We start from the raw sequence: 13,629 nt of genomic DNA on the forward strand, positions 1-13,629 counted from the left end.
TAACCATAATCAAGTGATTTTTGTACCTAATTGTGAACACATGTTAACCACAGCATATCCACCACAAAATAATGTACAAATGTAACAAAGTTTGAATCCAAACATTTTGCTGGTGATTGGGTTGATAGGAGATACCAGAGAGTCACTGTGCCCAGACAAGAAATAGTCCCACACAAAACCCCTGAAAAACCGCAAGGTAGCTGTACATTTATAACTCATAGAGAGTGTATCCCCAGTAAAACAGTATGCAGTTATTACAACATTTAGTTGGTCAGTTGAATTCCAGATTATGATTTCTGATTTCACAACTTGCTTTAAAAAGAAAGACATCCACAGTTTCCTATGTCCAGTCCAATGGCCTTCACAGATCTCCTCAAACATGTCCATCTAAAGCCAGTTGGCCTCCTATCAGACATCTCTGGTTTCCAATGCAAGGAACTACTAATGAGTACAGACGTGCTTTTGTACACCCTTTCAGACAGGAAAATGCATGCTCTGCTGCTGATAAAGTATTCCATCCTTAGTCCGTGTCCATGTATGGGCAGCAGAAACCTTTCAAAGTTCAGGCTCTTTATTTATCATAGGCACCACAATTGCAGAGGCAGTTGTTGGCACAGTGTCAGGATCCCTAAAACAATACTAATTAAATATGTATAAAAGAGAAGATCTTGCAAGAGAAAAAAGGGGATTAAATACAACATAGATGAATTATAACATAGAGTCAAATAGATTAGACAGTAATTGCAAATGAATAAACTGAACGTAAACAGGAAATGTATGTGCATAATGAGAAGTATAAACATATATCAAACAGAAATTGTGAGTAAAAGTATATAAAAGGTAAAGTGGCAATGTTTTTGTTTCAGTTCCTCTTTGTCTAACTGAAATTGGACCACTTTTGTCCTGCTGAATGAGGTTTGACGTTGCGGCAATATTTGTGTTCTTATAATTAATGGACTGAACGCAATAATAAGGACTAACTGACAAATACAATTCGGCATCAACCATTGCTGTGTGTTGGACATTATTACTAATAATAACTTTGTTATTTTTATCAGAAATGTGTAGTCTGTTTTCAAACTAAAGCAAAATGTGGCTCCAGAACTGATAGCATCATGGCAGTACAAAGGGTAAGGATGATTTCCTAAGCACAAAAGAAACCTTAACCTCTTACATACAAGCACTTTATTTCTTTCTCTCCATAACATCCCAGTAAAATCGTCACATTGCTCAATAAGTGTCAGGGGGTTGTGTATGCCTGATTACGATGACTCATCCTCTGCGATGTTCCTCACAAGGTTCACTGGTTGGAGGCAAACAAGGTTAATAGCTCCTGTCATCCAATTACAGGAGAATGCAATAGCCCAAAAATTTACATGTGTTGGAAAAACAAAAACAAGTTGAAAAATACTATATTCTCTTTTTTCCTGGAATATCTCCTGTCTGCAACACATGCATTTAAAAAACAAACAAACACAAGATAAAGAAAGTGTGTTTTAAAGAAAAAAAATGTGACAAATGTAAACAAGGCTGAGAAAAGTTCACTGCGCACATTTTCAACAATGTGCTTATCACAATAACAGTGTTGTTATCAACTCAGCACACCACTGTGCTATATGTGTCTCAGCTCCCCATCAGAAGGAAGCAGCTCTCAGTGATGTCATGCATTACGAAAAACTAAAAGCTCTTGACCGTGCTTATAACAGAAAAGTAAGCCGTAGAAATACCATGTAGGATGTGGTTTTGTGTATCAACTGTGGATAGATTACAAATCCAGAAATGTATTAGAACTGTTTCCTGCAGCCCACTTAGCCCTCATACTGTGTTTGTGTCATTACAACACAAGGGTTTGTCTGACACTGTCCGGGTACACAGAGTGTCGGTAATGCATCTCCAGGGATCAGAGAAGTAAGATGAAAACAGAGTACGCATTGAGGCTGCAGATGTGTCACACTTCATGTCATCAGCACACAGCACCTCTGCACACAAAAAGGGAGATAAAATGTGTTTGCCTGCCTGTGCTTCAGCTCAAAATGTGATTAAGACCAAACAAGAACTCATCTGATCTCAAAACATGTCTCTCTCTCTGCGCTCTTCTGCTCGTGATTCACTTTCAGGAAAATGTCCATGATGAATATGGTACACAGATGTTTGATTGCTACTAAGTGTGCTGTGTAGGCTATGGACATATTTGACAAATTTCAAAATCTGTTGCACAACATGAGTGCACTCCAGTGGTGACAAGTGAGATTGCACAATATTGCAAAACTCCCTGTGGATATTTGATGTTTATTCATTTGTGCATTAATTACAGCACATTAGGCCTTTGGCATACACAAAACACACCCAGCATTTCAGAGACTTGAAGAAAAATTTCACCCTCAAAATGATTGTTTTTAAATCAATTACTCGCTCTGTATTATGCATTTTAGCAAAAAACTTTACTATTTAACACACTTTTGCAGTGTCTGAGAATTTTTATGCAAAAATGCACGTGTTTGGGAAGCACTGAGCCCACAACTGAATAAATGAGACTTGGATTACACTATAGGAGCTGTGTGAGAGTTAGTAAACAATGTCTTAAATATACCTATAGTTGTTCTTTCTTTCTTTCTTTCTTTCTTTCTTTCTTTCTTTCTTTGTCTTTTTTTCTTTCTTTTTTATAATGCCTATTTATTCAACTTAAACCCCATGGCATGTTTTGAATTTTGAGTTTTGCATTATAATCATTGTTGCTGTGCAAATAAGTAATATATGCAATTTGTTATTATTAGGCCTATAATTATTTATTTATTCAATTTTATTTTTCAAAAAGAAAAGTCTGTTATTTTAATTAGAGGATAAGGTTTATTAGTGAAAAATGGTGGCAGGTTGAGCAGTCACACTCCAGTACTGTAGGTGGGGATATTAACCACTAGTCGTGATCCGCATAACAGAAGAAACTGTCAAAGAAAAAAAAAACCGAAAAAAAGGAAGTATCAAATTTCAGATGAGATGTACCAGTTAACAGTTGTATCAGATATATGAACGCCATTTTAATGGATTTTAGTTTTCGGATGTATCTTTAGTTTTAAGCCTGCTGGTTAGTTCGTGGCCCGAGAAACATGAAGATACAACCAGTTCACAACTACTGGCGAGGTATAAGGAAACAAGGAAATGTCAACACCAGTCCTAAGGTTACATGTCTTTACTACATCAGTTAGCTTGTGTTTTTTAAAGAAAACGTTATGGGGAGTTACACTTTAAAGTCTGTTTTTCTTTCTTTGGGACTTTGGCGACAATCGTGAGTCTGCTTGAGGTAATGCTGGACATTACCCACATTAGCTGCTGAGGTTTTTTGTGTCTTGTGAGGTTGAAAAGAGAAGAGGAGGCATGGATGATGTGATCACTCTGAGCTCCGACAGTGACAAAGATGACTCTGATGTGGAAATCATCGGCTGCTTCAGTAACATTATGACCAAAGATGATCCACTGCCCCTCACAGCGGTGCGAGTTCACGTCGACGACGTCAGCCTCACGCCGGTAAGCCAACAACATAACTGCGCGACCGACGACGCTGAAGTTAGGTTTCGATTCGTAACTTCCGATTCAGCAGTTAAGAGGAGATTTAAGGGAAAAGTAATTTACATTGCTTGGTTTATTGTACCTTTTAGGCTGGATTACACCAACAGGGATAAACTTTTAAACTTGATGAAATCATTAAGAAATAATAGTTTCAAACCTAATCTTAACTCTCAATTTGGGTTTTACTCTAAATCTAAATCAAATTTCATTGTGTTACACCAAAACTTTAAACTACAATTTGAACTGTGATCTCGGGTAACTTAAAACCTACATACTGTCCAATGTGGACAGCATGTGACAAAAGCTGTGAAATCTTAGAATTAAAGTCTCTGAAACCTGAAACTGTTTCAAGTAATCTTTAGCCTCCCAGGGACAATCCAATCCAAGTTTGTGGTGTCAATGTTGTGGTTTTTGATCCGGACCTGGTCTAATGTGGTCAACAGAAAAGCAGTGAAATCTCACTCTTTTGCATTTTGAATTTTGCATAAAGGTTTCAAAATTGTAAAAGTGGGTCTCAGACAGCGTCAATGCTTTACCTGAAATATTTAACATGCTTTCACAACACTGACGAAAAACGCGAAAAACCCTGAGAATCGGTCGCTAAGCAATTTGAGGAACTTTTCCCTTAACTCTCCACTTAACTGCTGAATCGAAAGCTACGAATCTGAAACTAACTTCTTCGTCGCAATCGCCCGGTAGTGTAGAGACGGCTGCTAACCCCGGCTCACTTTGTTTTGTTTTGACTTTTGCATTGTCTTTTGTCAACCATTGTATCAACACCTATAACTCGCTTATTGTTATATTATTATTATACGCCGTAAAAGTTTTATATTTGAATTGGGTCAATCTCAAGACGTCGCTGTGTCTAAACGTTAGCCAGGTTGTTTTAGCACGACCTAAACCTAGAAATACAAACAGAAACAAGCATACTGTTTAAAACAGGTACAAGGCGCTCACTAGTGCCGTCCTTAGTCAAGGAAACTTGGAAAAAAAAAAACTTTCATCTCCTTTCTGCCGGCTTGATAGGTGAGGTGAAGCTAACTGTAGTCCCAGTAGTGTGGTTATGGTATGATAATACGCACCAAAAAACTTGTTGTCGTGAAATACTTGAATACTTTGCATGCTGGCTACGTGCCCTTTCGCTGCTAGCATCCTCAGCTTCTGGCTTGCTAAAATCAGTGTGTTGTGTTAGTGCGTATATCCATGTGGCTCATGGTTTCTGCTCCTAAGTATGAATATTTTTCAGTACTTCATTTTTAATAATAGCTAACATTACCATATGTACTGTAAATATCCTCCTAGTCCTGTCTACCCAGATATGAAAGCAAGTGCTGCTAGTCCAGGTGATATGACTTTGAGGCTATATGCTCACTTTTTCATAAAAGGATGATATTTTTTTACGTAAATCTTAGTAAATCTATAGTATTTACAGTCATTGTGTTGTCAAGGTTAATGTTGTCAAGGTTAATAAACATAAGCATTAAGCATTATTTAAAACTCTCCGCAACATGTTGCAAAAGACATTATTAAGTCTAGCCTAGGTTCTCAAATACTGCAGTTTTCTTCTCACCTCACTGAATTCACCATGAAATATTCAGCTGAGCAGTTCAAATGATGTTGTTTATTGTATCATGGTGATCCTTGACCATTAAAGCTCAGGGGTCAACATCACCTTTTCTGTGTTACTGTGGAGAAAATAGACATTTTTGTGATGGCTCCATTATGGAAGATATTCAGGCCCCTCAACAGTACAAAAATGTGGGCATAACTTTAGCATATCAACTGGATTACACTTTCTATTATGGGTATGGCAAAACTGACACAGTTGACACCTGTATACCTGCTCAGAATTGTGGGTTTCAGCTTCAAAATACAAGCATGACAATTTCAAACACTTTTTCATAACTGGTCAAAATAAAATTTGAATATGCTTTCTGTACTTTTAGGCTACGTATTACAGCGTCATGAGGGAGTTACGAAATTTGCTCAGAAAACATCATTCAAGTGTACTACAGGCAATTTTAAGACAATGCTGACATTGACCTTTTTTTCACCAGCTGGTCATGTGTTATAATCCATAGTGGAAGGAACAAACAAATGCTTGTTTGTGTACAATTCAGGATTACTTTATTGTAAAACTTCTTGACACATTGCAGTGTTCAATAGAATAGTTGTAGGTCCATATAAACGTTGGAAACAGTGCAGTCAGATCATCATATCATTTCAGATAAATGACATTTTTACTGGGTCAACAAAGCAAGGTTACAGTAGCATTTGTAATTACCTTATGGTCTGACAAAATAAGCGTGCTGCTGTGAATTTGCAAGGAGAAATGTGTTTATGCTGACAATCAGATGCCATGCTATTCTTCTATTACAGTATTTAATCAACCACAGAATTCATTGACCGATTTTTTCCTTTATGTTTTTCTTTCTCTAGCTTTATATTGACCTCACAGAGCATAAATGGACTCTTCCAGAGTTGAAGTTGCACACAAGACAAAATTCTCCACCCTTGACATTGGTGGCCCTGACCGAGACCAATGTAGCAAATGAGACAATACACAAGACAGAGAGTTTGCCACCAGGTGACCCTCAAAAAGAAAAAGAAAGTGCAGCTAAACACCAAACTTCCAGCAAACAAGAGTTTAACTTACAGACTGTTGCACTACAGCCGTACTGTGGTGACATAAAGCCAAAGCAGAGACGGTTGGATTCTCAAACGCAACACCAAATACAGACAGATAAAACACAACATCACACAGCATTTGTAAAATTGAGACGATTGCCTTTTCTCGAAACTCATGTTGCAAAAGGGAGAACATCAAATTGTTTTGCCAATTCAAACAGCAGTTGTACACAAATGCCACTGAATGTCAGTCAGCTAGACAAGAAAAGTGAAGCAGAAGAATGCTCCGGGAATTTGAGAACTACCGCAACAAATGGTCCTGACATAGATCCGTCATTGGTTGAGTCTCCTCCTAAAACATCTCAGTCTCCACAGAGCCCAGCTGACTCTCCCTGTCCAGATAACAGGGGCGCTGTTACAACCTCAAAGGAGCACAACAATGGCGAAAATGAGAGGGATGACTTTTGCTCATCCATGCTCATAACCTCCCCAAAATCCCCTTCGTCATCTCAAGATAAAGCGCAGGGTTCCTTACAAAGGGAAGTTCTCCGCCCCAAACTGGAACAACTGGGATTAGACAAAGCAGAATCCAAACTAAGTGATCTCTCTGGTCACTTAACCCCCCACTCACCTACAGCTGGTCTGAACTCCTCTGAGCGTTTTGACCTTGACTCTCTGTCCCACACAAGTGCCATATCTCATAACTGTACGAGCAAAGTCGACCCAATGCCAACCTTTGAGCGCACACAAGCTGAGAATACGTCTGAATGGCAATCGGAAGAGGTTAAGGCTGACGAGGCCTCGAACAGCTCTGACTTCTTGCGCTTTAGCATCCCGAGTGAACCTGCTTTGTCTGTGTCAGGTGAGAACATGGATGATGGATCAGGAGCTGGGACATACAGAGACGATCTGCTAATTGATAGTCCAGTGTCTTTTCTTTGGCAAGAGGGGAGTGATGGAGATGAGGTGAACAAAGAGAGCAGATTCGATGTGGACTTCAGGACAGCCAGTAGAGAGGACAGGCAATTTGTGTGCCCAGTTACACTCAAGAAAATAATGTCTGGACCAGCTCAAGCCCTGGTGAGAGACATGTCTCCAAGTCTTTATATGTGTAATTTTTTCTGTTGCTCCATTTACACATTATATGCTTGGCTGAATTTACAGCATTTTTTTTCTTTGTGGGTTTTTTTTTTAGCTTGATGTGGAAGATGACGGTTTTGGAACTCCAGAGGTGCTGTGCCGTCAGAGCCTGAGCCTGGTGTACAGCACCATCGATGAAAGCTACACAGAGGGTACTTTGCAGCTTTTGTCTGACCTACTCCAGCCTGGCTACTATCCCCCCAGAGATATCACCTCCCACCTGCTGCGTGGCATTCTGCTGGACCCACAGTGTCCCTATCACCTCAGCGTGCAGGCCTTCAATCTGCTCATGAGGACACAGAGGTGAGGACACCGCAGGCATAAGAGTTAATAGTAGCGCATTATATATAGCCTTTCCTTTATAAATTCATGATCTGTCCTTTATGTCCTGTCTTCCATCATGTCTCTCCACTCTCCATCTTTGAATTTGGAGATTAAAGCTGCTTTCTAATTGCAGACACCACATGGCTGATAAAACCACAGCTCCATGGGACTGGGAGTTGTTGACCTCAGTCATGACCAGTCAGGTATTATCCCTTAAAGCAAAATGTGTGAATGTACAATAAAGCTGTGTGATATATTAGCATGCAGTACTACCAGTGCTGTTGAACAGAACCATGTTGATTTTGGCTTGATTTTTTTTTTTGAATGGGCTTTGTTAAAAACTTTTCTCATGTGTCAGTATCTTCTGGACGAAACAAAAGTCAGATTGTTGCATTGTATCAACATATTTCTAGATTTCAGTAAACTGACATGACGTGTCTCTATCTGTGCCCCTCACACTTAGGACCAAACAAAGAGGCGTCGATGTGAGGTTGTTCGAATGTTCCTGGACTATGTTGTGCAGACTCTGGAAGATGACTTCCAGGCCAAACGCTCTGTCTCTGCCATCAACCACTCCATCGCCAAGGCAACGTTGTCATGTGATCAGCAGTTCCATCGCATCAGGTGAGTTTGGTAACCTGGGGCTTGTGTAGTATAGTACAATTAGAGGGTTAGTCAGCTGACTTTGGACTTAAGCCAGGAGTGTTAGTGTTATTGTACATGACAGTTAAAATGTACAGTTTTCTGTTTGGAAGCTGTAGTTTTATGAGACAACGGACCTCATTGACAAACAGTGCATAAGCACAAATCTGTGCTCAAACCAGGTGTAGGAGCATTTTACGCACAGATATTATATACTTTTAGACTAGTTCATTAATTTAATTTAAATCTTTGTCAGTAAAATTAGTCATCAGGAGCATCCCTAGTTTTTAGAGACCTGGCCTATAAAGATCAGCTACTCCCACCAATTTCTAGCGCCATGAAATTGCAAATACATAGCCAGTGTCGTTAGCCAAATGGTTAATATAAAAGACTTTTATTTACCTCTAAGCAGAGCTTAAGATATCTAGCCTTTTGGGAAATATATTTCAGCCTGTGCCTTCAGGAAAGAGCAAATCCTCAATTAGAGAGTATCAACGCTTGCCGACTGCCAAGAGTTTTGCTGCAGCTAATTCCTTGGAAAAGCATTCAAGACATTAGACACCTGATACCTTCTCAGGTTCAAGTCCTGTCCACCAACAGTCTCCTGGATACAGGGGCATTTCAGAGGGAGGCAGATCAAGTTTAGACATATTTCCATAAATAGGGAAATGAGGGTGTGGCAGCAGCTGATTGCAGATAGTGGGAACGCACCTTTACGCATGCGCATGATGTTAAGAATCAGGTTGGCATATGTCATGAATACGTTTATAATTTTTCGTGCTTATTACATTATGTTGTGCAAAGTACGAACATTTCTACGCACGTATTAGGGAATGAGGCCCCTAATGCTGTATACCGCACAGTGTACCTATTTCAGAGCATTTTGACTTCAGTGGATCCAAATATTTAAATTTGCCATACAAATGATCATTCCTACACCCCGTCTTTTATACAGTCATATAGTTGTACTTGGCCTTTGTGCAACTGCAATGACATAATTTACTTACGTCGCTTTCACAGTGGCATCAAATATTAAATACACTGCTCTTCTCTGTTGATGCTCTGTGTTTTGGATCTTTGCCAAAAAAAACAACCTCTTGAGTCCTATAAATGAAAATTGCAGCTGCTTTAAGAAAACAAGAGTTTACACAATCGATCAGTAACCAGATTTGCAAAACCAGATTATGGTCCTGAAGGTAGTTATTTTAAACAAAGTCCACAAAATTTGATCTTGCTTTGTGATTCAGGCCACATTAAAACATATCAAATAAAATACTACAGATCAGCGTGATCACATTATAGTACATTGGTAAAAATTTGTACAAGTTTTTTTTTGTATTTTTATATGTATAATAATACTTTTTTAAAAAATGTTTTCTAGGGATGTCATCAAGTGGCTCTTTTCTGCCATTATGAAATCAACAGAGCATGAAGAGAGTAAAGACGCAGCCAGAGAGAGAGATGAACAAATGAGGTGAAATATAAATATCTTCTTATAATGAGTTGTTGTATGCATGGACATTTTAATATCTATGCCTGTCTTTTCCACATAAATGTTGTCCCGTGCAGGACGGTGTTCATCTTCCAGAGGATGCTGTGCTTGGCTCTGGAGGTGGACTGTTCTCCAGCTCTAAACTCAGCCAAACTGTCCCAAGAGCTCTTCCATATGCTCATCAGCAACATACCTCTACGAGCACACAGGTGAGGAGGAGTGATGAGACGAGTGAGAGAGGCGAGATGAGCAGATTCTCACCACCAAGAGAAAGTTGAAGTGTGAGAGGGACAAACATTTTTTTTAATATGCAAAGCATACCTTCCCCTGTGGATTGTGCCATCAAAAAAATCATAGACTTTTAAAGGTGTCAATTACAATTTATTATCTAACTGGTACATTAGGTAAATAGTCTATTAAGTAAAAGATTTACCTTTAAAGTATACAAAATAAAGGGATTCATAAAATAGGTCATACAACATCATGAAAAATATCAAATGTGGCAGTCAGTGTCATTATCATTACTTAAAATGTTTAATATTTTTAAAAGGAGTCACAAAATGTTCATAAAGGCCTTTCAATTAGACTTTTTTTATTCAATTGTATGGCATTGAATATTAATAGTTTCTGTTTTAACATGGACCTCATTAAAATCTAACATCTTGGTTTCTTTAATGTTTGGTTTTGTTTTGGGAATAAAATAGAAATTTAATGGCATAATCCAGGCAGACAGATGATTGTGAAGTGCGTATTATAACAGGACACATATTTAAATGGACCAGCAACAAGAGGATATTGAAATAGATTTTCATTCATGTAAAAATAATTTCAGTATGGTTTATAGCAGAAAGAAAGATTTAATTATTCTAATGGCACAATGTGTCTCTTTTTTCCCAGTTTTCGGAGCAGTTACTGACTAATCTCCGTCTGATTCTCAGAATGCTGTTGCTGGAGAGCCTGCAGAGCAAGCTGCTGAGATGTAAGCTGTTGGAACATCTGTTGGATTATGCATGCCCACAGAAAATCTCTCTGCCCATGTCGCTCAGTCTTCTGCTTCACTTTCTGAAGTTCTGCACTCTGGCACCAGATCCTTCGGTGAATATCACTTTTGCATCTCGTTTCCATCTTTACCTTATTGGCCAGGTTTGCTCTTCACAGATGTAATAGTATTAACATATCTTTTTTTGTTTTTAAACAGTACCCTGTTAAGAATTTAGGGGGTATCTTTGCTTCATTTTGATTTTGATTGGGGATTTCTAACACTTCCACAACAAGCAACCATTCAGTGCAACTGATTGATGACTGTATTGTTTAGGATGGTTCTGAAAAGTGGCAGAAGTGGGAGGAGTTGATCCATCTTCTCTGGATGTTGCTGCTCAGCTACAACAAAGCGATGAAAGGTGAGATGCTGGTAAATACCAACGAAGTAAACAACAGTAGTTACAGGAACAATCATGAAATGGTTGATAAGATCATCCTTTATTCATCCCACAGCAGGGACATTTGCAACATTAAGGGGATAGTGTAGACAGGAAGCATCAGTAAAAAAACACACACAAGGCAATATAATAGCAAATATGTATCTGTGAAAACAAAAAAAAAACTACACAGATCAGTGTAATAACTAAACTGTAAAAAACAAAGCAATATAATAAGGAGAAAGCAGTAAAAAAAAATCAGAAATATAAGTAAGCAGTAAAAAAGTAAAATATATAAAGTATAATAGAGAAGACAGACTAGGTGGCTAATTCGCATTACTGAACAATGGCAGTATAAATGTTCCACAGTTAAGCATGTACTGACATTACCCTGAGTGATGGTTGTAAACAGTAAAAATAAAGGCAAGATATAATAAATTAAAAGGCTGAATGACAGAGTTTACATTATTGCACATTCAAGTATAGATACTGCTCATTTGGTAAATACTGATTTGCAGATGAGTGATGATTGAGTGGTCTACTGGGACCAGTGTTGGGTAAACAGTCTATAAATTGTCTATACATTATGTAAAATCGAAGTGAACGTAATTTTTGCTCGTGCTCATTATGCACAACATTATCAGCATTCTCCTTATTGAATACATATTTTTTTTTAAATATGGTGAGTAAGGTTATCTTATCAGAATCAAAACCAATATTGTTACTCGGCCAGCTCTCCAGCGTCCTGCTGCCAGGAAGCAGACAGAGCTTGGAGCCTGTGAGAAACCTCAGACTCCAGTGAATGTGGTGTGATACCATGTGGGATTGCACTGTGCTGTTTTATGGGAATCCTTTTTTTGTACAGCGGAGAAAGAAAAGAGGACCAAGTTCTTACTTTGGTTGTAAAGATCAAACAAGAGCTAGATTATCCTGATCACCCAGTCAAATGTCTTTTCCTGCCCTCTCGACTTACCATTATTTATATATTTTCCACAAATGTATTTCTGTCTTTGGTTCATCTGCGTGAACTATTGTTGATGTATTCTACTGAGGAAAAAAAAAGTTAAATGTAAAATTTGACTTATTGTAGATATAATAGTGGTTAACTTTCTACATATTTTCACGTTCCTTTGCTCATTTAATTTTTAATTTCATTTGCATTATTTTGTTTTTTTATCTGTTGATTTTTTTTAGCTCAGTCACCTGTCTTAAGAGTTTTGTATCATCAATAAATTACAGAACATTTGTGATCACCTTTCACTAATGATTTTATTTGACCTATCCCGAGGAATGCTTCTAAGACACTGGTTGCATTAACTTTTTGATACCTGATGCACCAAATACCTGGATTATATGCACATTTCAGAGATAACAATAATAAGCCCACTTTGGTTTACTCCTGGCATCTTTCATCTGTCATGCCCCAGGCTATCTGTGCAACTCAGTCTCTGAGCAAAGAGGTCGAGTTGTCAACTTGGTCTACAAACCGGATGATATGGTATCCAAGCCCGCCATTCGTGAAGCAGTAGAGGCCTTCCTGTCCAGGTCCCAGGATGATGTCGGTCAAGCCTTACCTCTTCATGTAGAAGAGTCCCTTACTTATCTACAGGATCACCTGTTAGATGTGTGTCAGTGTTGAATTTCTTTTAAAACAGTTTTAAAGCAAAAAATGTGTTTGGTTCTTGAATAAAAAAAGCATTGTTCTAATTTAATATTTATATTTTTGTATGAGTTGAATAAAGCTTTGTATTTTAAATAAAGGCTGTGCCTTGTTGGGTTGAAGTTAAAAGATATTCACATCTGGCGTGTCTTAATTACTTTATATTATCTTTCATACAGATACATATATATATATATATAGCACAGGTATAAAAAAAAAGAAACATCTGACAAATCTGATAAATACGGGACACAGGTGGTAAAAATGATACAGACAAATAAGCAGATAAAATAATTAGGAAAATAAAATTTTAAAAACAAAGATGGATAAACATTCAGTCAGAGGATTCAGGCAAGAAAGAAGCATGATTTTCAAAAGCTTGAAACTTGTGTTATTCATTAAGCAGAGTGACTGAATGAGAGCTTTCAGTTCAAGAAGGAAAGATGCAAACTTTCTATTTCTATGAATCAAAACTGAAGCATTTAGAATAACAGAGTTATATAAATATTCAAGAGCACTACTTTTTGGATTATCACAATAACAGATGATATCCCTGAGGTTAAAAGGGTAGATTGATTTGGAGGTTTCAAAGAAGACTCCAGATCTGTCCAAAATCTTTGATATTTCACATTTTAAAAAAAGATGTGTAATAGTTTAGATATCCTGTTTGCAAAAGAGGTGAATCTTGCCTTGATCGTTATACAAATGCGATCATCACATCATTATTTTGACTGTATTTACTTTTTTTCCACAAACTATAT

The 13,629-nt window shown here is 37.9% G+C and overlaps 1 protein-coding gene across 3 annotated transcripts; it reads left to right on the plus strand.

The window, feature by feature from the left end:
• Window positions 1–2,943: 2,943 nt before the first annotated feature.
• simc1 (SUMO interacting motifs containing 1) lies at window positions 2,944–13,001 on the plus strand. 3 transcript variants are annotated; one of them, XM_088081174.1, is made up of 11 exons: window positions 2,945–3,138; window positions 3,352–3,522; window positions 6,004–7,272; window positions 7,388–7,635; window positions 7,790–7,859; window positions 8,120–8,280; window positions 9,680–9,772; window positions 9,868–9,999; window positions 10,729–10,885; window positions 11,106–11,190; window positions 12,636–13,001. In XM_088081174.1, exons 2-11 carry the CDS (start codon window positions 3,373–3,375, stop codon window positions 12,845–12,847), a joined length of 2,577 nt encoding a protein of 858 aa, XP_087937300.1. In that variant the 5' UTR covers window positions 2,945–3,138; window positions 3,352–3,372; the 3' UTR covers window positions 12,848–13,001. The 3 variants fall into 3 exon arrangements, 2 of the variants coding, with proteins under 2 accessions (XP_087937300.1, XP_042349434.2); XR_015777277.1 differs by having other exon boundaries at window positions 2,944–3,522; window positions 10,729–10,769; window positions 12,636–12,670; XM_042493500.2 differs by having other exon boundaries at window positions 2,945–3,522.
• The last annotated feature ends 628 nt before the right edge of the window (window positions 13,002–13,629 follow it).

The sequence above is a fragment of the Plectropomus leopardus genome, chromosome 8 (assembly GCF_026936395.1).
Source record: "Plectropomus leopardus strain MGB_pleo_1.0 chromosome 8, ASM2693639v1, whole genome shotgun sequence".
NCBI lineage: Eukaryota > Metazoa > Chordata > Actinopteri > Perciformes > Serranidae > Plectropomus > Plectropomus leopardus.